The sequence below is a fragment of the Sphaerodactylus townsendi genome, linkage group LG16, assembly GCF_021028975.2.
Source record: "Sphaerodactylus townsendi isolate TG3544 linkage group LG16, MPM_Stown_v2.3, whole genome shotgun sequence".
Lineage (NCBI taxonomy): Eukaryota > Metazoa > Chordata > Lepidosauria > Squamata > Sphaerodactylidae > Sphaerodactylus > Sphaerodactylus townsendi.
Window position 1 is genome coordinate 17,863,175 of NC_059440.1, and position 25,438 is coordinate 17,888,612.

The 25,438-nt window shown below is 48.5% G+C and overlaps 1 protein-coding gene across 1 annotated transcript in view; it reads right to left on the reverse strand.

Annotated features, from left to right (window-relative positions):
• Window positions 1-22,892, reverse strand: part of TSPOAP1 (TSPO associated protein 1) — a 67,415-nt gene extending 44,523 nt beyond the window's left edge. The window contains exons 1-8 of the mRNA XM_048518878.1: window positions 22,532-22,892; window positions 11,266-11,373; window positions 10,488-10,616; window positions 9,545-9,721; window positions 8,994-9,263; window positions 5,743-5,841; window positions 3,919-4,002; window positions 2,253-2,342 (exon numbers count right to left, since the gene is read on the reverse strand). Of these exons, the coding sequence (XP_048374835.1) occupies window positions 2,253-2,342; window positions 3,919-4,002; window positions 5,743-5,841; window positions 8,994-9,263; window positions 9,545-9,721; window positions 10,488-10,616; window positions 11,266-11,373; window positions 22,532-22,753 (1,179 nt within the window). The 5' untranslated portion in view covers window positions 22,754-22,892. The remainder of the gene's footprint in view (window positions 1-2,252; window positions 2,343-3,918; window positions 4,003-5,742; window positions 5,842-8,993; window positions 9,264-9,544; window positions 9,722-10,487; window positions 10,617-11,265; window positions 11,374-22,531) is intronic.
• Between the last annotated feature and the right edge of the window lie 2,546 nt (window positions 22,893-25,438).

Sequence of the window (25,438 nt, forward strand, 5' to 3'; positions counted from 1 at the left end):
TGTATTTATTCATTTATTTGAATTTATTTACATCCCACTTTTCTTCCCAGAGCAGCTTAGAACACGCTTGGAACATAATTTATCCCTCCTCCACACTCTCACAACCACCCTCCAAGGTAGACCAACGGCAAACCACCTCCCAACATCTCTTGCCTTGAAAAACCCTACTGGATTTTGATAAATCAGTTGTAACTTGATGGCACACACGTGCGCATTATTTATATCCCACCATGGGGCATCTGTGGTGGGTTCAGTCATTCTCCCATCCAGACTGATATCAGGTGCCTTCTAATCCTAGTTTGGGAACATTCTATATCAGACCTGGGCATTATAGAATAGAATAGAATAGAATAGAATCTTTATTGGCCAAGTGTGATTGGACACACAAGGAATTTGTCTCCGGTGCATATGCTCTCAGTGTACATAAAAGAAAAATACATGCTATTAAGAATTTGCATAAGGTACAGCACTTAATGATTAAGGCATCAGGTCTAGTGGGCAATCAGGAAACAATCAGTAGTAATGGAAAGAGCAAATGTAAAATCTTAAGAAATAAAATAGTAATAAAATGTCAGCACAGGCTATAGTCATACAGTCATAAGTGGGAGGAGATGGGTAATAGGAATGATGAAAAAAGTAGTGCAGTAATTATATAATAAGTATGAAATAAATAGGTTAGCATTATCGAGGGAATTCAGTTTGTTTAATGAGTGATGGCATCTCGGGAAAAAACTGTTCTTATGTCTTAGTTGTCTTGGTGTGTGCGCTCTGCATGCATTTTTTAGAGGGTAAGAGTTGAAACAGCGCTTTACAGTCCAGGATGCGAGGGGTCAGTAAATATTTTCACAGCCCTTTTTTTTGACCAAGGTAGCAGGCGGCAGGTCCTCAATGGAAGGCAGGTTAGCAGCAATACTGCCGGTGCCCTAATTATCTTCTGAAGCCCGTGTCGATCTTGTTTATATTGCAGAACCAAACCACACAGTTATAGAGGTGCAGATGATAGACTCAATGATTCCTCTGTAGAACTGTATCATAGCTCCTTGGGCAGTTTGAGCTTCCTGAGTTGGTGCAGGAAGAACATTCTTTGTTGTGCTTTTTTGACGACATTTTTGATATTAGGGCACCAGTCTTAGGTCAAGTGAGATATGATGGTTCTGTAGGTTCTTAAAAGGTCTCTACTGGTTGATACTCAAAGAAGTCTAGCATTGTGAGAGGAGGTAGGATGAGCAAGGTTTCTCCGGAACCGTACCGTACCATTTCTAAGGTTTTAAGTGCGTTCATAGTTCTAGATTGTTCCAGTGGCACCAGGGTATTAGTTGTTCAACCTCCACATTGGTATGCGTAGCCTCATAGAGTCTCGAATGAGACCAATCACTGTTGTGCATCATCTGCAAATTCCAGTATTTTAACAGATGGATCGCTTGAGATGCAGTCATTGGTATACAGAGAGAAGAGAAGCGGTGAAAGCAATACAGCCTTTAAACCTTGTGCCTATTTCCTTACAGGTGCCTGATGTAATTTTTTCCTAGCTTCACCTACTGTTTCCTATCTGTTAGGAAGCCAGTGATCCACCAAAATATGCCTGTGGCACTGCTAGCTGATTTAGCTCATTAGAAGAATGTCCGGGTCTGATAGCATTGGAATGCCATCCATGCTCAACAAAGAGGACCCTTGCATAGGTCTTTGGCGATTCAAGATGCTGTAGGATATAGTGCAAAGCCATATTAACAGAGCATCATCGCCTGAGAATCAGGTTCGGTTACGATCATAACTGGGGCCGGATGACCCTGACTGGCCCCCCTGGCGTGCTGGGGAGCGAGGCGCCTTTGAAAGCCCCGCAGAAGCCGGTTGCCTTGGCTGCTGGCTTCTGCGGGGCTTTCAAAAGCGCCTTGCTCCCCTGCCTTTTGGCCCGGCCCTCCACAATATTTTCTGTTTCTTATGCGGCCCCATGGAAAAAATAATTGCCTACCCCTGTTCTATATAATACCCTGTGCATTCTACAAACAGGCATTCCAAATACTCAACTCTGACTTCTCTCTTCCAAATCAAACCCCTTGTAGCTTTTTAATATTTTTTTTTACACAGATTGCAGTAATCCACCTATTTTCAGTTGAAATGTGGCTTAAAGTCACACTGAATTTGAAAGTGTTGGCATTTTCTTGTTCAAGGTAGGGTTTCCATAGGTCATTTCATGATTTGATGATTGATGTGGTGATTGTGAGGGGGGGGGGGGATGAAAAACCACTGATTACCTTCTCTGTCCATTCCACTTGACGATGAAGCACGGCGTTCTCCTCAGACAATCGGGCATTGTCACCCTGAACTTCCTGCAGCTGAATTTCCTACCAGGAATAGTGGGGGGAAAACATCAGGAACATTTCGGGGGTACCGAGAGAAAGTCCCCTCCTTTGACTCAAGGGATGGGGTGTTTGTGGGAGCGGCACGCAGTGGTGCCCGAGCTCAACCGAACCCCAAAACTCTTTCAGGTTGACACCCTTTTTGTGTTAATTCCAGAGGGGTTAAGCCTTCTGCACTGAACACAAGCAGCAGTTTGGCAGGACACCTTAAAGCAGACCTGGGCATTATACGGCCCGCGGGCCACATCCGGCCCGCCGGATGACCCTGACTGGCCCCTCTGCCGTGCTGGGGAGCGTGGCGCCTTTGAAAGCCCCGCAGAAACCGGTTGCCTTGGCTGCCAGCTTCTGCGGGGCTTTCAAAAGCACCTCGCCCCCCCCCTGCCTTTTGGCCCGGCCCTCCACAATATTTTCTGTTTCTTATGCGGCCCCATGGAAAAAATAATTGCCCACCCCCCGCCTTCAAGGCTAATCACATCACAACGTAAGGATGTGGAATGGTATGGTATAGACCTGTCACATCAGATTTTGGAAGCTGAGCAGAGTCAGTAGTTGGACGGGAGACCACCAAGGAAGACTCTGCAGAGGAAGGCAATGGCAAACCACCTGTTTTCCCACTTCCCTTGAAAGCCCCTTGCGGGGGTCAGCATAAGTCAGTTGCAACTTGACGGCATCTACATACAGAACACTGCATAAAGCATTTGTGGGCTGCGGCTGCTATGTCCAACGCTATGAACAACGCTAACCTAGCCACACAACGCTAACCTAGCCACACAATTGTCAACATGGGCTGTTGTCCACAAAAGCTTGCACTGGGATACAATCCTGATCGTGGTTAAAAGTCCACCAGTCTCCTGTTCACGGTGCCATATGTACCCCTTGCAAAAATGCAACTTGTGAGATGGCCCTTATTCTGACAACAGAGTCAGGCAGGAGAATCCCATACAGCTGATTTCCAGTTGACAACTGCAGAGATCCCAGGGGAAGGAAACCACCCCCCCTTCCAACTCGATCGTGGATATTTAAATTATCTCGTAGCTGTGTACTCCATAAAAGAGACCAGCCACAGCTTTAAACAACATAATATACATTATAAACAAGTCCAACTGGTCACAATAAATAAAACGGCTGGAGAGGGCAAACCCTGGCTTGCCTAGTTTTTGGCTCTGAGGCCCAACTGCTCTGTAGCTAGAAGAAGAAGAGTTTGGATTTATACCCCACCTTTCTCTCCTGTAAGGAGACTCAAGGTGGCTTACAAGCTCCTTTCCTTTCCTCTCCCCACAAGAGACACCTTGTGAGGTTGGTGGGGCTGAGAGAGCTCCGAAAAACTGTGACTAGCCAAGATCACCCAGCAGGAATGCAGGAGTGTGAAAACACATTTGGTTCACCAGATAAACCTCTGTCACTCAGGTGGAGGAGTGGGGAATCAAACCCGCTTCTCCAGATTAGAATTCACCTGCTCTTAGCCACTACATCACGATGGCCCTCAAGAGAAAGATCTGAGGAAGTGGATAAAGGGGGACCCAGTGTGCCTCTCCAGCAGTGTCGAGCCAGGATCACTCACAAGCTCCGCGTATCTTTTATGTTTCTTCCTCACTTCATGCTCAAGGTTTTCACACTGTTTCCGCTTCTTTCTCAGTTCAGATTCCTATCGGGGGGGAAAAAGAAAAGGGGAGCGTATGCTGGCCAGAGGACCAGATCTGCAATTATCCACCACCTATTTGAGATTATGACCTATGTGCACATGTAGTTTTAAACTGAAACTGACATTTTCAATCGATAAATATAAACATATGCAAAACACAGAGCTCTTGGAGTAATACAGAATGCACACCTAACAGCAATCAGCAAGAGCCGAGATGGGCTATAAATAAAAAAAAAATCCTGATTCATAATTTGATGAGTCAAGCAGAATGTAAATGAAAAGTGGCGACTCACTAAATTGTGTTTTACATGTGTTTTACTCAACGCGCCATACAAATGGAGAGAGATTATACCACCATCTATCATCGTAAACAACAAATGTATCCCATAGCTATTCCGGCTATTTTACGTAGAATGGTTTATAGCAACATTGATTCTCAAATTACTTAGGATGTAAACACTGAACACAGGGTGCTCAAGAGTAGCTGATAGAAAACATAAGGACAAATTCCGTCCGCAACCTTTTCATCACAAAACGTTAGGAACACAGCCCAGTGTTCTGTAAATTTCATGGGAATATCAGAAGAGTTTCCTAATGCTCTTTGATGATGTTAAGGAATTAATCAATTCGTTTCCCCCCACAAAATTCTGATATTGATTTTTTAAATTGATGCTGCTGTTCTTATTTTGGTGCCCTTGCGGCTCTACAAAGTTGCACCAGCAGAGGCAAAAATCTTGAAGTAAAAACTAATCTTCATAGTAGAATTTCCATTCAAATATTATTATTATTATTTATTGGATTTAACACCCTGCCCTTCCTGGCCAAAGCCAGATTCAGGGCAGTTCACACGTATGCTTTAAAATACAATCATAAAATCACATCAATAATTTCGCCAATTAAAACATCCTCAACAATAAACAACAGCGATTTAACAGTCTAACCTGCATCGTGTTGCCAAACTCTCACCATAACCTATAAGATCTCACAGGTGAGAAAAGGGAAGAAACATTAGCCCAGGGGCCAAGATGACATATGGACCAGTGTGCCAATTAAAAGTCTGGCAGAATAACTCAGTCTTACAGGCCCTGCAAAATTGGTGTGGTGGGTTTTCTGGGCTGTATGGCCCTGGTCTGGTGGATCTTGTTCCTAATGTTTCACTTGCATCTGTGTCTGGCATCTTCAGAGGTGTATCACAGCGGGAAGTCTGTTACACACTGTGTCCTGTCTCTCTGTGATACACCTCTGAAGATGCCACCCACAGATGCAGACGAGACATTAGGAACAAGATCCACCAGACCACGGCCACACAGCCTGGGAAACCCACCAGAACCAGTTGAATCCGAATGTGAAAGCCTTTGACAATACATATGATGCTGCCTTGTATGGAGTCAGACCACTGGTCCATCCAGTACGGTCTACTCCACTGAGCAACAGCTTCCTACGGTCTCCAGCCAATGAAGGTTTCCCTTACAACCCACTGGTGGAGATTCGTTAACAAGAGACGCCAAGGGAACTCATCCTGCAATTAAAGCATGCAGTCTACCAAAGGAAGTCACCATGAAATCAAAGCCCCCGCTCTGCTACGGAACCCTAGTTTCTCCCTACCGCATCTCCAAATAGCCTATCTGAATAACATCCCTTTGCAGATAAAAGCCCCTGCTCTGCAATTCAACATTTCTTTGCAGGCCAAAACCCCAGTTGTGCAATTTAAAAATAAATGCCTTTTTTAAAAAACCAACTCACCAGTTGCTGGATCTGCTGTTTGACCTCAGGGGATGCAGCAATCACCTTCTTCAGAAGTTGGGTGTCCTCTCCATCACACGTGGGCACTCCTGGGCCTGCCTAGAAAGGGCAGAAATCTCAGCTGAGCATCAGACATCAGCAGAGCAACTGGGGCTGTCTGTTTTGTGGCCCAAAGACTGTCTCTTCCTTCAGAAGGCCAGCGGCCCAGCAGACATGCAGGCCTGGTTTCACAGAATCACAGAACAGGAAGGAGCAATGCAGGCCACCTAGTCCAAACCCCTGCTCAGTTCACAGTCAGCTTAAAGCATCCCAGACAAATGTTTGTCCAGCTGCTGCTTGGAGACTGTCAGTGAGGGGGAGCTCGCCCCCTCCCTAGGCAGCCGATTCCACTGCTGAATTATTCTTGTGATAAAATAAAACTGAATTATGCATCGGATACTGCATTGTTGTGCAGTGCAAGAGGCCTTGAAGCAGCGCCTAAGGACAAAAAAAAGGCAAGCTAGGAATTCATAAACAAAGGGCTCGCCAGTTCACAACCTCACAACCCACTATGTATGTTAGAATTTAGCCCACATCTTGGATCAAGTAAAAAACTCCAAAATAGAAGAGCCTCTAAACACATGTTATGGGTAGAACTCAATATACCTACCTGGAAGCAAACCCCCATTGCAATCCATGGGATTTATTTCCAAGTAAACATGTTTTTAAAAGGCCAGAGGAAGGGATCTGTCCAAATATGGGCCTTTCAGGGAAGCAACAGCTCCAGCTCTTCTGTGTTCCAGAAATACATTAACCATAAATATTTACATTCTGCCTCTTTGTCCTTTCGGAGGCCACAGGGCATCTTAACAGGGTGAGCATGATAAAATTAAAAATAAAACAGCGTCAGCAAAACTGCTAGAGAGGACAGAGGGAACATGTGATAATCCCCTGTCCCCAAGTGTCCTTTCAAATTAGCCGGGGTTTTCACCTGCCATCTCGGAAAGCCGGCGGCCAGTGGCTATCTCTGCTACAAGAAGCGGACCTTGACTCACAGGAACAGAGGCTAAAACTTGTTAGGCCTTTCAGAGCTGGGGATAAGAGCCAGAGAGGTTTCCCAAGTCAGGCCCAAGGGGGACCCAGCAGCCCGCTTTTTCACAACCCTCCCCCAAACAGGCTGTAGAACTCAGGCCTACCTGGGGTCTCTCTGGCTTGCCACCCTCTAGTGCAGGAAGTGCAGGGAGAAAAGCAATCGACACATGCTCAGAGTCCACCAAAGCCAAGGCGTTTCTGCCTAGATGAAACCTGACATGGGGTTTCCTCCCAGAAGGCCCCGCTAAGCAACAGCTTAATGGCCTCCACCCTGGAAGTTTGTATACGGGGGCTCCAGCTTTCTGCCCTCCCCTCCTTCCACCTTATGCCCCCTCCCTTCTACCCCCGCCCCAATCCCGCGGCCTGCAGGAGATCCCGTGCCCCGTCAGAGTGCCTACCGGTTTCAGCACCACAGACAGCTCTGATCTGGCAAGGCCCCAACCAGGCAGATTTGCAGGACTGAACCATTTGGCGCAGCCCAGGAGGGGGGACAGATACACACAAAAGGCAGCTGGGGCAGGGAAGCAAACCCTCTGCAGATAGTGGGGTCTCCCTGGCTATCCAGCATCCTGCTGCCAAGCGCCAAGGGGCTTCCCTAGGCTGGAAATGGCCAGCGGAAACCCCAAAGCAGCAGCTGCTCAGTGTAGACAAGAGAGAAAGAAATCCAGAGTGCTGTCTAGCTTAGCATTCACACAACTGTAAGGCTGCTTCAAGGGGACAGAAACAAAGTTTTGAATGGGAACCGCTTCTGTGTCGAAACATTTTATTGGGGTTCCTACTAACAACCAATTTGATTTCCTTTTGGTACACAGCACCTCAAGCTTAGGTGTACAGGTGCATCAAAAGAAGGCTGAATCACTTGAAGCCGTAGGGGAAGAAACTGCATTTTTAAATGCTCCTCTGTTATTAAAAACAAATACGTGGAAAACCAGCAACCCAACTCTTTGTTTGCTTTGCCAGTTTTCTAGTTGGGGAGGCATTTATTACATGGGGAGAATTCAAAAACATAACCCCCCCAAAGACTGGAGTGGCACAGCCCTTTCTTTGGCTGCAGTCTCCTTGTAGCCCACATGTTTGCCAATCTCCAGGTGGGACCTGGAGGCTTCCTGGAATTTCAACTGATCTCCAGACTACAGAGATCAGCTTACCTGGAGAAAATAGCTGCTTTCAAGGGTGATCTGTACAGCATCATACTCCACTGTGGTCACTCCCCTTCCAAGTCCTGCCCTCCCCAGGCTCCACCCCCAAATCTCCAGGAATTTCCCAACCTGGAGTTTGCAAGCCTAGCAGTCCACATGGAATGAGATTCATTCATTCATTCATTCATTCATTCATTCATTCATTCATTCATTCATTCATTCATTCATTCATTCATTCATTCATTCATTCATTCAATTGGTTTTATATGCCACTGTTCCCCTTGGACTCAGGGCAGCTTCCAACATTTTATACAAAACAATGGAGATCAATTCCAAGCAATATTTAAAACAACATATAAACCCCATTTAAATCTACTCATAATTCAGTGGTAGCAGTTCATTAAAATATAATATTAAACCACTGAAGGAAAGAGGGTGGAAAAGGATGGAAGGTGGGGAGGCCAAGATGGAAAAACACACATTTATTCTGGTTCTGGAGGGTTTTCCCGGCTGTGTGGCCGTGGTCTGGTGGATTTTGTTCCTAACGTTTCGCCTGCATCTGTGGCTGGCATCTTCAGAGGTGGATCACAGAGAAAAGTCTGTTTCTCACTGTGTCTAAGTGAGAAGGGAAAGTCTAGTGTGGTATATTGTCCATGTCCCAGGGTGGGGAACCAATCATTAAGTTGTCCTGTTTTATATGCCAATAAAGGCTTGTGTTGTTGTTGTTGCAATCATTAAGTGTTTGGGTGGAACAATTAATGATTGGTTCCCCACCCCAAGACATGGACAATATACCACACTAAACTTTCAGTTCTCACTTAGACACGGTGAGAAACAGACTTCTCTCTGTGATACACCTATGAAGATGCCAGCCACAGATCCAGGCGAAACGTTAAGAACAAAATCCACCAGACCACGGCCACACAGCCTGGAAAACCCTCCAGAACCAGTTGAATCTGGCCATGAAAGCCTTTGACAATACATTGAACACATTTACTCGTTTGGCCATTGATCGGAAGGTTCTGTGTCCTGGATATTCACCTGGCAGGTGGTTTCCCCTGCAGAGGATGACTCTGCTCCTGGCTGTGGCTGGCTTGGAGGAGAACAGCCACCACCGGAGGAAGAGGGCTCGGTTGTCACAGGTGACTCAGTCTTGCCAACCAAGGAAACGTTGCCTGGTCTTCGGCTCCGGGAATTCAGAGAGGCCTTGAAATTCTTCAGCGCAATCTGTCTCTGTAGACGCAACACCTCCTTCTGAGACTCCCGGAGCAGATGGTGGAAGTCTGGGAGAGGGAGGCAAGGTGGGCCATCCTAGACGGAAGCAAAAGGAAGGAATCAAATATCAGTCCTGACAAAGGATACATGCCCTCACCACGTGCTAATGTCTGATGGCATTCCCTCCACAAAGAAACATAACACGCCAGGATAGCCATGACTGGTCCCTCTGAGCTGCTAGTTTTTCACGTCCAAGGAATTTATTTTTATTCTTCTGCTTTAGCAATCAGCCCCACTTGGCCACAATATATTCCAGCCACAGATCAGATGCCTGATTGGCTGTTTGGGCCCAAGAGATGTTGGAGGAGAGGGCTCACCTTTCGGGTCATGATTTTCGCTTGCAGTTCTTGGCACTCCTGCTGCAGAGCACAGATCTGCTTATCTTTGGCCAGCAGCACGCTGGCTTGCTCTCTCAGGTCTGTCGCACGCTGGCGGGCCAGCGCCTTCTTGCAAAGCCCGGCGCAGGAGCCCTTCACAGCGACCGGTGCATTTACCTGCATCGGGAAGAGGAGAACAAAGGAGAGGGGTGAGGGCGGATTTTGTTTTGCAAAGATTCCTGTTTCGGTCTTTTTTAATTCTGTGTGTGCTGCAGCTTAAGGGTCACGAAACTAGAAAGGTTCTTTTCTTTTTCACTGATTATTTTAGGTGCACACTTAAAAAATATATTTTAGGGGATTTAGGAAATTTCTGTGCTCCTTCTGCAGAGAACCTGTTCAAAACAGCCTGAGCATTCCCTGGAAGGTTCCTTCTGTCAAGAGAAGGTGAGCGAGTTATTCAACTCTCCTTTCCCTTCTCCCCCCCCCCCCCATGAAGTGGGTGGGGCTGAGAGAGCTCCAAAGAACTGTGACTAGCCCAAGGTCACCCAGCTGGCATGTGTTGGAATGCACAAGCTAATCTGGTTCACCAGATAAACCTCCACAGCTCAAGTGGCAGAGCTGGAGGTTCTCCAGATTAGAGTGCACCTGCTCTTAACCACTACACCACGCTGGCAGATGTTCTACCACTGAGTTAAGACCAGTGGTGAGAGTCAAATAATTTAACAACCAGTTCTGGTGCTGGGATTCAAATAATTTAACAACTGGTTGTTTGCAAGCACCATTTTAACAACCAGTTCTGCTGAAGTGGTGCGAACCTGCTGAATGCCACCACTGGTCCCGACCCCTTTTAAACATTAAGGCTTCTAATCACTGTGCCACATTTGGAAATCCCTGCAGCATCGGGGGAAGAAAGACAGGGCCGAGTGCCTTCTGCCCTACTTACAACTCTCAAGTTTGCCTCCTGCAGCTTCCTGGCTCTCTCTTCCAAGCGCTTGGCTATGACAGCCAGCTCGGCATTTTTCCTCTTCAGGTGCTTCACCTTTTCCTGTGTCTCTGGGAAGCAGGTCTTGCGCTTGAGAAAGGAAAGGGAAGAGAAAAAGGGGGAAATGTGTGCCGAACCATCTTTTCAGCATGGCTTTTGCTTAGGAGTCCGGCTGCGTCTTGTGGTCATCACGCGGACTGACCAGACTGGGTGGAGAACTGGCAATGCCTTCTCCCTCAGGCCCAGAGGAGCTTGGCAGAGTCAGCGGGGGAGGACAATCGATGGCGACTGGGGACGATCGGCCGCCTGAAACCCCACTGAAACCCCTTGAACATGCTTCAGCTATTTCCCTGGAAGTCCCTGCCAGTCACATTTATCCATGGGGTGGAATCAGGACACGTCAACAGAAACACCTTTGACGGAGCATATATAATGCAGCCTTCTGTTGAAACAGAACACTGGTCCTTCCAGGCCCCGTACGATCCCCTCTGTCTGGTGGAAGCTCTGCAGGGTCTCGGGCAGAGGAAAATCTTTCCCAGTACGACCTCTTTTGAGATCCTTGAACTGGAAATGGCAGGGACCGGGCCTGGGACCTTCTACATATAAGCACGTTATCCGCCTTTACGTAGCTCCCCCTAAATTCTTTCTGTCCCTGACTCTGTACGCATCCATCACGTCTTTCAGCCTCTGGTCCTGCCTTCTACAGCCTCAGCCTATTAGTCTATTTATTTCGGCTCACCAGCAGGCTGTTCTCTTTTTTCAGTCCGGCACATCGCGACTGCAGCTCCTCCAGGGCGGTGAGCAGCACTTGGTTTTGCCGCAAAAGACACCGATAGCTCACACCGTACTGGAAAAGAGAGAGAGAGAGAGAGAGAGAGAGAGAGAGAGAGAGAGAGAGAGAGAGAATAATGTGAACATCCCTCTTGCTGGCACTGAGGCCTGCAGTTCAAAGCCTCATGCCCCTTCCTTTGGCCATGCCTATCAATTAATTAATTTAATTAACTCCCCCCCCCCCATCTTTCTCTCCAATCTGCTTTGATTGTGTGTTCCTGCAGGGCAGGGGGTTTGACTGGATGGCCCTTGTGGTCTTTTCCAACTCTATGATTCCACTCTATACATCATTCTCCTCTCTTCTCCCCTCCTCCATTTTATATGCACAACAACCTTCTGATGCAGGTTGGGCTGAGAGAATGTGACTGGTCCAAAGCCTCCCATGATGACGCAAGTGGGGATTCGAATCCAGGTCTTTCAGATACTTGTTCGATGCTCTTAACCACCATACAACAGTGGGCCTTTCACCTTCAGCCACACATTTGCTTCATGAGGATATAAAGGTGCCCCCCCCCCCTCCGGCAGCTTGTTTCTATTTTAAGTCTGCCTTTTCACCTCCAGGTGATACCCACAGTTCTCCTTCCATCATTTTATCTTCACAACAAACTTGTGAGGTAGACTTAGCTGTGATTGGGCCAGGGTCACCCAGTGAGGTTCACAGCAAGGTGAAGATCTGAACCCATACCACTGGCACACAAGCCTGACACAAACTAACCTCTACACTCTGCTGATTGTCACAACATTCTATCACATTGTGCGGCAGGGCTGTGCAGATGAAGGGGTGGGCTGATACAGTTAGGACCAGGCTTCACTCTCATGGGTGGGGTCCCAAGATTTACTCATTATTTATGTCCTTCATTCATACCCCATCTATCTCCACAATGGGGACAGCTTACTGCGTTCTCCGCACCTCCAATTTTACCGTCACAACAACCCTGTGAGGTTAGTTCGAGAGTACACGACTGGCCCAAGGTCACTCAGCCAGCTTCGAAGGCGCAGTGGGGATTTGAACACAAGTCTCTTGGATCTCAGTCCAGCACTCATAACCTCTACGCCACACGGCGTCCTCATGCCTCACTGGCATCTCCAAGTGAACCTCTTTACTTTCCCCCCTGCAATTTGTGGTTGCAATGAAAGCAAGAGAGAAGCCCACAAATGCTGTGGGGCTCCCACCTCTGATGACAGGTAGTCCCACTCTTGTGGGTGGGGGTCTTGCCAGAGCCAGGAAGAAGCAGGAGGCCTTTGGGAGCAATGCAAGAAGCCATCGTGTGCCGCACTTCGGCGCCCTTTGAATATTTACTCATCGAAGAGATTTACAACCTGCGTATTCAGCAAAATGGCCCAGGCTTCCAGCCAGCAAAGACCCAAATGATAGTTAATGAATAACAAAACAATAAAATCAACCAATGACAGGACCGACAGATTTTTTAAAAAAAACAAATGTTCCATCTTGAAACTCCAGCAAAACCATCAATAAAACCAGCTGTTTCGAACAAATTATAGCGCAATTCTATACAAATTACTCCACAGAAACTGATGGGTTTAGGTTGGGTTAACTTAGCAGGGACGGTGCAGCAAACCAGCCATAATGTCAGAAATTAACACAGTCTGGGGGGACAAAAGTTTTGCCTGGTACCAGATGAGTCTCCATGGGGGAGGTGATTCCAGAACTGAGGGGCCATCAGAGAAAAGACTCTGTCTCTGATGTTCACCTAACTTTCTTCTGTCAAGCCAAAGACTCACAGAAGCCCTGGAAACAGATATGAACTGCCAGGCAGGTCCACACTGGAGAAGGCAGCCCTTTAAATATTCCAGTTTCAAACTGTTGAGGCTTTTTTCAAGGGACAGTAACCAATAAGCCAGCATTTTCCTTCTGCCAGCTCCTCACCCATCGCACAGAGAGGCATTTGGCAGTCACAATCTCAACAGCATTTCTAAGCATGTGCAAAGTGCTCTCCCTCACCACTAAGAAACACCAGACAATGCAGGAAGTACAGGGTGGAGAAAGTGGATAGAGATATCTTTTTTTCTTCCTGTCATGAGACTACAAGTCAGAGACCCCTTCCGCACATGCAGAATAATGCACTTTCAAACCACTTTCACAATTGGTTGCAAGTGGATTTTGCTATTCCACGCAGTAAAATCCAGCTGCAAAGTACATTGAAAGTGGATTGAAAGTGAATTATTCTGCATGTGCGGAAGGGGCCAGAGGCAGTGATGGTGAAGTTGAAGGGTTGTAGATTCAGCATAATTCACTTGTGGGATTCACTGTTACAAGATGGGCAGATGCCCCTATATTTGGATGAAGGGTTAGATCAATTTAAGATCAACCTAAAGAGGGTTACATCAATTTAAGTAGAAGGACAGGTTTGCTGGTGGTCATTAGCCACCATGGATAAGTGGATCCCTCCAACCCTGTTCAAAGGCAGTCTACCTGTGAATGTCATGAACGGAGGATCACAATTGGGAGAAATTTTGACCTCCATGTCCAGCTTGTAAGCGGTCAGAAAGCACTGTGGGCAACCGGATGCTAGACTAGGAGAGCAGCAGTGGCGTAGGGAGAGCAGCAGTGGCGTAGTGGCTAAGAGCAGTGGCTAAGAGCAGGTGCACTCTGATCTGGAGGAACCAGGTTTGATTCCCAGCTCTGCCGCCTGAGCTGTGGAGGCTTATCTGGGGAATTCAGATTAGCCTGTACACTCCCACACATGCCAGCTGGGTGACCTTGGGCTAGTCACAGTTCCTCGGAGCTCTCTCAGCCCCACCTACCTCACAGGGTGTTTGTTGTGAGGGGGGAGGGGCAAGGAGATTGTAAGCCCCTTTGAGTCTCCTATAGGAGAGAAAGAGGGGATATAAATCCAAACTCCTCCTCCTCCTCCTCCTCCTAGATGAAACTTCAGTCTGATCCAACATGCTTAACCCTTATTAGCCTTGACAATTAGAAATCAAACCTCCGTATACTGAGGAAGTATATCTTTGTATAAACTGCAGAAAGTTAAACACTGAAAGAGGAACGTTGCTGCAACGTTACTTGTGGATTCCCAGAAACATCTGGCCAGTCTTTTTTTAAACTGGATGCTTTCCCCAGATGCACTTTGGATATGATCTAGCAGGCTAACTATTATACGGCTACAGAGGAATAGACAACAGCAAACCTCTTCCAAATGCCTCTTGGCCTGCAAACCCTTTGGGGTCACAGTAAGTCAGGAGTGGCCTGACAGCTCTTTCCACCACCCTCACAGAGGAATGTGCTGTTGTGATCGAGCAGCGCATTGAAAATGATTGGCAGGACCTCTTCTCCAAGATACAATTGCATCAACACTGTCCGCGCGCCCACGCGGGCTCCAATGCCACTTACAACAGACCTGTGCCATTCCGGGACAGGGTGTCAGGGCATCAGTCTGGCAGTCAATTCCCCTCCACCTCTTCTTCGCGTCTGCCCGTTCCGATTTGTCAAACGGGCAAGAGATGCTCTCTCTCGAAACGACAGGCGCTCGGCCGAGCTTCCTTCACATTCAAGGTCAAATCTCGCATAACGAGAACTAATTGGTAGAGGCTTCTGTGACAGGAATGGGCCATTCGATTCCGGAAAGCAGTGACAGAGGTGCGTCCCGAGGATAATGACTCAATCCGACACATCCAGACTACAAATCTAGCGCAGGCGTTTAATGAGAGGGGCGAGGTAACCTTCAGGACTGGGAAGGCCTCCTTCACAAGACAGTGAGTGGATCTGGGTGGCTTTCCAGGTGCCAGGCTAAATTCTTAAATCCTCCACTATTCAGGGAAGGCCACACCAACCTACTAAGGAAATCTGAGCTCTAATGCAAAGCCAGGTGGCCAAGACAGCAGGTCCCACATTGAGACTACGCAGTAAACCAGCGTAGTGGTTTGTGGTTAAGAACAGGTGCACTCTAATCTGGAGAACCGGGTTTGATTCCCCGCTCTGCCACTGGAGCTGTGGAGGGTTTATCTGATGAACTAGATTAGCTTGTGCACTCCAACACATGACAGATGGGTGATCTTGGGCTAGTCACAGTTCTTCAGAGCTCTCTCAGCCCCACCTACCTCACAGGGTATTTATTGTGGCGGGGCAGGGGGCGGGAAGGGAAAGGAGGTTGTAAGCCCCTTTGATTCTCCTTACAGGAGAGAAAGGGGGGTATAAATCCAAACTCTACTTCTTCTAAACACATAATCTGACCCTACAACTCACCACTGTTTTCTCTGGCTGGTCCCAGATTTCCAGGGTCTCAGGGTGAGAAAGATCTTTTCTCACATCTGCTCGCTGAGATGTTTTTTCAACCTGCAAGTGCTCGGGGTTGAACCGGGCACCTCGTGTAGGCAAACAAAGTTGGAAGCTGCTGAGCTACATTCTCCACCCAATTTGAAACCTCTTTCTACAGACTGGAGTAAAATCAGCACTGCTGAAGGGACCAATTTTAAGGACCGCCTAGCTTGAGGACCGCCTAGGAGCAGCAGTGGCGTAGGAGGTTAAGAGCTCGTGTATCTAATCTGGAGGAACCAGGTTTGATTCCCCGCTCTGCCGCCTGAGCTGTGGAGGCTTATCTGGGGAATTCAGATTAGCCTGTACACTCCCACACACGCCAGTTGGTGACCTTGGGCTAGTCACAGCTTCTCGGAGCTCTCTCAGCCCCACCTACCTCACAGGGTGTTTGTTGTGAGGGGGGAAGGGCAAGGAGATTTTAAGCCCCTTTGAGACTCCTACAGGAGAGAAAGGGGGGATATAAATCCAAACTCTTCTTCTCCTTCTTAAGCACAAATTATCTAAGTGCAAATTATTACAGGAGAACATTTGAAGAAGGAGGAGGAGGAGGAGTTTGGATTTATACCCCACCTTTCTCTCCTATAAGGAGACTCAAGGTGGCTTACAAGCTCCTTTCCCATCCTCTCCCCACAACAGACACCTGGTGAGGTAGGTGGGGCTAAGAGAGTTGTGAGAGAACTGTGACTAGCCCAAGGTCACCCAGCAGGAATATAGGAGTCCGGAAACACATCTGGTTCACCAGATAAGCCTCCACCACTCAGGTGGAGGAGTGGGGAATCAAACCCGGTTCTCCAGATTAGAATCCACCTGCTCTTAACCACTACACCACGCTTGCGTTACTCATTTCCCTCTTCAGCCTTGGAAGGTTGCGGTACCTTCATGTTCCGGGGAAACTGGGCGGTGGGAGACGTCGCGGCATTACCCCGCTTTCTCGTTCGAGTGCCCGATTCACGGAGGAGGAGGGAGCAGGGTTTCGATTTCTTTAGTTTGTTTTTAGACACAAACTGGTCAGACCAGCAAGCTGGAATGGATGCTGGCAAGCAGTCATGATATTATCCACACAGTGGCTCTGTTTGTGCTTGAGGCCATAAACGGGGACAGAAAGGCTACTGATGAGAACACTGTTGACTGTACGCCGCTCAATTGACTCTGACGCCGCTTTGGGTTCTCTTTTAATTTGGATGGTTCGTTCCACTGGTCACTGGGCATGCCCCACGCAATATCCATCACATTTTTATATCCTGCCATCCCTTCTTCCAAGGCGGTTCTCTACTCCGCCATTTGAGTCACACAACAACCCTCTGAGGTAAATTAGGCTGAGAAAGAGACAGCGACACCACGTTGGGTCAGAGACCAACCACCCAGTGAACGGCCTGAGTGGCCTGCCCAAACCTGGGCCAACACACGAACTGCTACTCCACACTGTCTCTGAAACCAGATCAATTGACAGAATGTTTTAAACCTTTCAAAATCTCCTTAACTGGAACTGGAACCTTGGAGGAATGGCAGACCGCTCAAAGAAAATGCTGCCTCAGGGCAGCTAAGAAGGCAATTTCTCAGTTACTACAAGACTAAAACAGAACAGCGGAGAATATTATAACACTAGATTTAGGGTGCTGTCGGACTTGGAAAATTGTACAGTTTTGATCACCTCATCTGAGCTTCGATCGTTGCATATTTAAATAACCTCCAAACATCCTGAATTTTTAGTCCTCTGATACTCTCCATTTTAGCTTCCTTTCTGACTAATCCCATTCTTTTTCAAAAACTTCTTCCTTCTCCTTGAATGCCAACCCTGACAGCGCTGCAGGCACCGGTCTCTAAACACACTGTTCTCATCAATGTTCTTTGCAAGGAACAGGACAAGAAAGCTCAAAGAGGCCTCCATCCAAATAATTCCATCGTTGAGGTGTGGTGGTTAGAGAATGGGTCTAGAAATGGTCAGATTGCAAATCTGTAGCGCCAGTGTGACCTTGGGGGAACCTCCGTGCTCACAAGCAGTATATCTGTTCTTTATAAGGTAGCAGGCAGAAACGTCTAAGCCATGGTCCGTTAACAAACCTTGATGTTTGACCTCTGCAAAAGTAAGAAAGGCTCTGGTCTGGATGGTCCAGGTTAGCTTGAACTTGTCAGATCTCAGAAGGTAATCAGGGTTGGCCCTAGTTAGTACCTGGATGGGGGACCACCAAGATATACCAGGGTCACCATGAAGAAGGCGGCAATGGCAAATGACATCTGTCTGTCTGTCTGTCTGTCTGTCTGTCTGTCTGTCTGATTTGTTAATCGCCCCTCCCTTGTCTGACTCGGGGCGATGTACAAAGAGAATTACATTACATTAAAAACTGTTTCGACATAAAAGACCCATAATTCAGAAGACAAAAACAGCACCCAAAATAATAAGATAAAACCACTGAATCCATAAAACTGCATTTGATAAAAAACAACTACACTAAAGTCTATTAAAACCAAGTGGGAGAAGGAAGACACAACTATGGGCAAAGATGTCAATAGCCCCCTGGGAAGACTGGTGGTCAAGATCAGTCTTAGCGAAATGCCTGGCAGAACAGCTCTGCCTTGCAGGCCCTGCGGAACTCCATGAAGTCCCGCAGGGCCCTGATCTCCTCTGGAGGGCTGCTCCACCAGAAGGGGGCCAAGGCCAAAAAGACCCTGGCCCACGTTGAGGACTTCCCGTGGGCCAGGGGTAATTAGGAGTCCCTTGTGAGTTTCTTGCCTTGAAAACCCTATGGGGTTGCCACGGGTTGGCTATGACTTGACAGTACTTCATACAAAACACAAAATAAGAAATCTGGGCTGGGTAGACCTTTGGTCTCGCTCAGAAAGACAGCCCAGTGTTTTTGTTTTGTGAAGACACCAGAGCTGGCACAGTCTCTTCCTCTCACACACAATTTCCCATTCTCCTTGCAAATTAGGCTACGCACGGTCCGCCCTCCCCTCCCCTTGCTCAGAACAGCCAGTCCTAGAAACACAAAACAGAAGGGCAGGGCGGTGCCTAAAAGTCATCTTCTCCAACTCGGGGCTACAAACCAAGTCCATATAACAAAGCCCCGAAATGCCGAAAGCATCCAAAGACCTCCATTAATCCTGACTTCTGTGATTCGGCTGAGTTCAATTGAGCATGGATGGTATTACATAACGAAAAGCAAAGAAAGAGACATCTCTAAATTAACCTCAGGTTGCCAGGAGCAGGGATTTCTGCTCTCTTCCTCCTTCCAAGTTGGCTCCCGACAAAATCTGGCACCTCCTACGGTTTGCAACCAATGGAAAAGAAAGTACCTCTGATCCAAGACACCCCTGACCAAAATTGAAATGGCTATTTGGGTGCATCCCCCAATTCCGTGGGTGGATTGAAACGGAAAAGACATGACAAAAACCTCTGAATTTGCTAACACAAGGAAACTTTCCTGGCAAAAGGGCTCATTTTGACCAATGATGCTTTGGCAAGGGGCATATGACTCATCCCAGGCAACGGGCCCAAGCATTTTTGGCACCCAAGGAAGATGACTTTGCAGTCCCCAGATCTCATAAGCTAAGCAGGGTCAGGGCTAGTGAGTATTTGGATGGGAGACCACCAAGGAATTCCAAGTTGCTAGGCAGAGGAAAGCAGCATGGCGTGGTGGTTAAGAGCAGGTGCACTTTAATCTGGAGAACTGGGTTTGAATCCCCGCTCTGCCACTTGAGCTTTGGAGGCTTATCTGGGGAACCAGATTAGCTGGTGCACCCCAACACACGCCAGATGGGTGACCTTGGGCTAGTCACGGTTCTTCGGAGCTCTCTCAGCCCCACCCACCGCACAAGGTGTTTGTTGTGAGTGGGAGAGGGAAAGGAGTTTATAAGCCTCTTGGAGTCTCCTTACAGGAGAGAAAGGGGGGATATAAATCCAAACTTTTCTTCTTCTTCAAACAATGGCAAACCAGCTCTGAACCTTTCTGGCCACGAAAACCACACCAGGAGGCGCCAGAAGTAAGTTGTCATTTGACAGCATGTTAGTGGCTCATACATCCATAATGTGTAGCAGTGGCCTTCTCTGTCCACCCCCACCCTGTCCCCACTGGCACAAGAGGTTCCTAATTGTTCAAAATCCTGGAGCAGAGTTAGGACTGCCAGCTTCCAGATGAGGCCTGGAGTCCCTCCAGCGTCACAACTGCTCTCCAGTTCCCGTAGAGGAAAAGTCAGTTTTGCGGAGTGGACTACGGCACCACATCACGGCTAAAGTCCCCTCCCCCACCCCAAACTTGACCTCCCTACACTCCAACCCTCAAATTCCAGGAATTTCCCAACCGAGAGCTGGCTACTCTAGCCAAGCCCAGATAACCTTGCAAATAGTTCCGCCTACATTCTTTGCTCTATAAATCCACTTTGATCTGGGCTTCCTGCAATTGGAATCTGTCTTTTCTTGAGCTTCTCTCTTCCCTCTTTTCACAGCAAATAATCATCTTCAGTGGCAGCAAATGGTCGAAGAATCCTCCAGACCAGAGCAGGCCCTGATGCACCAAAGTCCATAGCTCCCCCCCTCTCCAAGAAAGTAACTCTGTTGTGCTTGCCCTTCCCCAACCCCTCCATCAAGGAGATTCCTCCATTCTGGACAAAGGTCATAAGCCAATCCATTTTCACCATGCATTTTTGTTTTGTTTTGCAAAAGCAAAGTTCTCCTAAACAAGAGCCACTTTCGTCCAGAGATTCCCCAGCTGGAAGGGCAAGGAGTCAGCTGCCTTCCTCTCTACTAAAAATGACGCCACTGTTTCCCTCCATGCCCAAGCTAGAAGCGCAAAGGGCACGTGCCTTTGGGTCATTTGCTTATCAAGACCCTGTCAGAGTCAGGGACAAGGCCAAAGGCCTCCAGTCTTACAGAGCCCTTTGCTGCTTTGTGGCACCTGATTAGGAATGCAAACGCAGGTTTGTGTTCCCCTTCCATGGAAAGAGGGAAAAGCAATCAGTTGGGTTTTGGTCTCTCTTTCCTCTTCAGCCAACAAGGACAGCAGCATTGTACAGTGGTTAGACCAGTGGTGGCGAACCTTTGGCACTCCAGATGTTATGGACTACAATTCCCATCAGCCCCTGCCAGCATGGCCAATTGGCAGGGACTGATGGGAATTGTAGTCCATAACATCTGGAGTGCCAAAGGTTCACCACCACGGGGTTAGACTGTGACTGAGAAACCACGTGAGGGTCAACCCCCTCCTTCAGCCATGAGACTGACTGGGGAGGCACCTTGAGTCAGTTGCTTTCTTTCCACGTAACCTACATCGCAGGGTCGTTGTAAGGGAGGAAATGGAATGGCACCATTCATCTTATGCTGAACTCTTCAGAGGAATGCGTGAATGGGAGCCCCTAGCCCCGTGCTTCAGGAAACAACCAAGACCATGAGGAGAAAGCGTCATTCATGAACACAGGAGTTCTTGATTTGAAACCTTAGCATACCTATCAGGATAAATCAGCCTGGCTGCCTCCGGAGGGCCGGGGAACAGAATTACTAAACTAATGCAGGCAAAAACACTTTATAAAGAGATTTTCAGATGAGTCGACATGTCTTATCAGCGTGCCAAAAAAAAGGGAGAGCAACGTACTAGCTCGCGTCCCCAAATAAACCATCTCATGAAATCAAATCGTCCCTGTCTTGTTCGCCTGGAGTCAATTATTGTTCGCCGCAGGTGAGCCACGATTCACAAGTCTAATTTAAACACTAGAAACGTGTAATGTGAAAGCCAAGGGTGATTCACTGCAGCATGTTCCTCTCAGCGGCTCCCACGGAAAGGAAATGAAACACAACCAACACACCTTACATACACACCCCCTTAACCGCTAGCTCTTTTTCTGCTAGACTGGACAACTCAACCGAGAGGGGGGTCTAAAGACGAGGTTTTATTTTATTTTTAAAGTACCACACTACAAAATACAGCATAGGAGGGGAAAAAATGGTTGCCTCTTCACGCCTGCCTACAAGGAGGCGTACTCTTCGTAGAGCCACAGGTTTGCTACAGCAAAGGACAAATTTGCAGCCAACGGTTTAAAAAAATAACGTAGCCGAGGGAGCGAATATCAACAGTGCCATGTTTAGAATAGATTTATCAGACAATCACAGCCCCGGTCAGCAAAGGAGAGCAGATTTAGAGGCGTGAATGAGAATCAGGAACGGGAGAAGAGCCCGGCTGGATAGGACCACCCAGCATATGTATGGGTGGGTGGAATCGAATTCTGCATTTCACGGTGCCAGCCAGACTCCTCTGGAAAGCCCACCAGCAGATAAATGAAGGCAACGCTGTCTTGCTTGCCCCTTCCTCATGAAGCTGTGAGGCAGACTGCCTCTGGGCATGCAGGCTCCATTCTAGACCACCGGGCTCAGAGCTGTCATCAAACCTCCCTGCCAGGGATCTGTCAAGAAGCCATTTAGCCAGCCTGCCCGTCTCTGGTTTCTGCTGGCCATTCCCAAGAGCCAGACACACCTGGCATTTCTGAGGGTTAACAAGCACTGGTTTTTGCAGGAGACCATCTTGGGAGGCAGGCAGATCCGCATGCCAGTGGCATGCCAGCTGGGGAGCTGGGGAGCCTCGCATGCTAGTGCCCCCTTCCCACATGCATGCCACTTGGGGGGCATGCACTGTGCATGCCAGCTTCCACCCACCCGTGGGTTTGGCTGGCCAGTGAGGCTAGAGGTGGCAGCAGCCCTCTGCAGTGACTCCGCTCCAACCCATTGATCTCAATGGGCTTCCACGGGAGTCGGCGCTAGGTGGGAGAGTCCGACTGGGTCTGGGTTCCCACGGAGACCAGTCAGATGCCACAGAGCCCCCCCCCTTCAGAAAAAGAGCGAGAGAGAGACTGCCGCTGGCCATGGAGGCTCTGCAGAGCGCGCCCTCCTGCCCGCGCCAGGTGACCTTACCTGTCCCGAGCCCTCCGCCTGGCCGTGGCCGGAGCCTTCCTGCGTGCCCGTCGCCCGAGCGCCCTCCGCGCCCCTTCCCCGCGCCTGCTGTGGGTGCCCGGCGCCGGGGCTGTGCCCACCGGGCTCGGGCGGGCAGCTCTGTCGGCTCTCCGGCGAGGGCATCATCCCGGCGGCGCCCTGGCCTCCTCCGGCGGGGCTCCGCAGCCGCAGCCCCGCAGGCATCACAGCCTGGGTGGCACGCTGGCCTGCACTGCAGGGGCGGCCGGCGGGGGCTGGCCTGGCCCCCTGCACATGCTTCAAGCAGCTCGAGCCCCGGCTGGCTCGGAGGGGCGGCGGGCCGAGCTCTGCCCCCGACCCCCGGCTGGCTGCTGGCTGCTTCTGGACGGCCGCGCACCAACCAGGCTCCCCTCGGACGCCGGAGGGGGGGACGCCGCCAAGATGGGGGCTCAGCCGGTTGCCATGGAAACGGTGCGGGGATGGCACGGGGGGGAGGAGGAGGAGGAGGAGGCAGAAGAAGCAGGGGGCGGCGCTGCTCGCTCGCCTGATGGCTTCCAGGCAATCCCGGAACCGGCTGCAAGCTGCGCCCGGCCCTGCACGTGCACTTGGGTCTGGAAGCAACGAATTGGGACCTCCTCTCCCCCCCCTCTTTTTTTTTTTAACATTGCAAAGCAAAGCGTGGATGTCCTGGCTTTCTCTCTTCCCTCCCCCACCCCCCCTTATACCGTCCACCCGGCGGAACCCTGAGGGGGGGAGGGGCTCTTAAACAGACACCCCCCCCATTCCCCCACCCCCGACATAGAGAAGCTGGAATCGAACCCGCCACCTTCTGCAAGAGGCTGCACCGCTGATTGACAGCTCTGGGAAGGAGAAGCAGAGTCCCTTTAGCTTTGCTAACTAGGGAAGGGTGAGGTGAGGGTCTTTCTTACACACACGCCCGATCCTTGCCGTTGGGACTTCTGCAGGACTCGAACCAGCGACCTCCTGCCTGCAAAACATTCCCCCCTGACCCCCCCTTCCTTGTTATCCGGCCTTCAGAAACCTCCTCGACCATAAAGGCAGAGTAAGGAGCCTTCTAGAAAGTGAGTTGGGCTGTCAGCTGCCACCAAGATCTCTGGCTGCCTCCCTTTGGCCAAGGTGTTCATGCCTTTATTTTATCCCATGCTTCCACCCTCAAGGGGCTCAGGACACAGGGTTGCCAAGCTCCAGGCGAATCCCAAATACAAAGAGAAGGCCTAGTAAAGTAACTAATGGAAGGAAAAGGACTGTAGGGTACCCACCAATATCAACAGTTCAAGATAAATGTTTTTATTGAATGGTTGATATTTACAAATGTGAGCTTGTTTTTGGTTTGGGGCTACAGTTTGGGCCCTGAACCAACAAGATTGAGGTCACGGTATTCAGAGGGCTGGCAGCAAACAAAAGGCCATGAAATCCCAGTCACCGGCTTCCCACCAGTGGAACTTGAGAAGAGGGAGCATGTTGCAGAAGAAGGCCACAGAGAAAAGAGTGCACTGGCAAGGCAGCTTAGCTTCAACCCGCTCAACACGCCTCTTCTGCACATGCAGAATAATGCACATTCAATCCACTTTCACAATTGTTTGCAAGTGGATTTTGCTATTCCGCACAGTAAAATCCAGTTGCAAAGTGGATTGAAAGTGTGTTATTCTGCACGTGCAGAAGGGGCCTCAGTCCTGGCAGCAAGCCAGACCCTCTCACCTGGAAGCTTTCAATACTAGGTCGATTTGGCAAAAGCTGGCAGTAATTAGGAGAGGAAATAGGCACTTTGTACATGCTCAGAAAAACTTTCTGTTTTATTGCTCCCTGTGTTCTGAAGAGCTGAGGTGTGGCCCTTGAAAGGAGTTCTGGGGCTAAACCCGGGAGGGTAAAGGATCTCTTGCCAAGATGGGACGACCCTACAGGCTCCACTGCTGCCCAAAAGCTCCATCCAGAGAAGAGCCATACGCCAAATCATAAATGGTTCCTGTGGGGTGCATTGGCTGCAATGCCGGGCACGCCCTTTTTATAGGGGGGGACCATCTTTACCGCTGCAGATTTCTGCTTGGCTCAGCTTTGCCAAACCAAAGAATAAGTTGCTGAGAAACAGTGTATATATAAATGTATATTATCAAAAGAGAACACAAACTCTGTCTACAGAAAACACCAAAACAAACCTGGGATGCATGATCAACAAAATATCTCAATATACATAAACATCGAAACAGATCAGACATGGAGGACCAGATGCATTCTGACTGTGTTTTCTTCACTGGTCATCAAATATAGACAATATACCACAATGAAACACTATATGGCTCATTCCGCACCTGCAGAATAATGCACTTTCAAACTGCTTTCAGTGCTCTTTGAAGCTGTGCGGAATAGCAAAATCCACTTGCAAACAGTTGTGAAAGTGGTTTGAAAACGCATTATTTTGCGTGTGCAGAAGGGGCCTAGAAGAATAGAAAAAGTATGTTTAAGAGTCAAGGCTGCTCTGCATAGCAATATGCAAACCTAATATATTATTGTTAACATCTAAATAAGCTTCCTAAATAAATAGACTTTTTGCTTAAAACAGAAAAAAAAGGAACTAATGATTTATGGATATGACGACTAGGAAAATAAGACAATGAATATAATGGTGAAAAGCGTGAATCCTATTTAACTGTCATAATAACTAAGGATTAAATTAATTGTAAGTCCATCGTTGGAGAACAAGTGGTAAAATTTTAACCATAATTATATTTGGTTTGGAGGAAATTAGGAGCTCTTCCTTTCCCTGTTGCTGTTTCTGCCTGTTTTTTCTTGTCTTTTAATTAATGTTTGTCTGATAATGAATACAGAAATAAAAAAGAATCTAATCAATTACTTCATCTCGGAAGCCACGTCAGTTTAACAGATTGCTTCCAT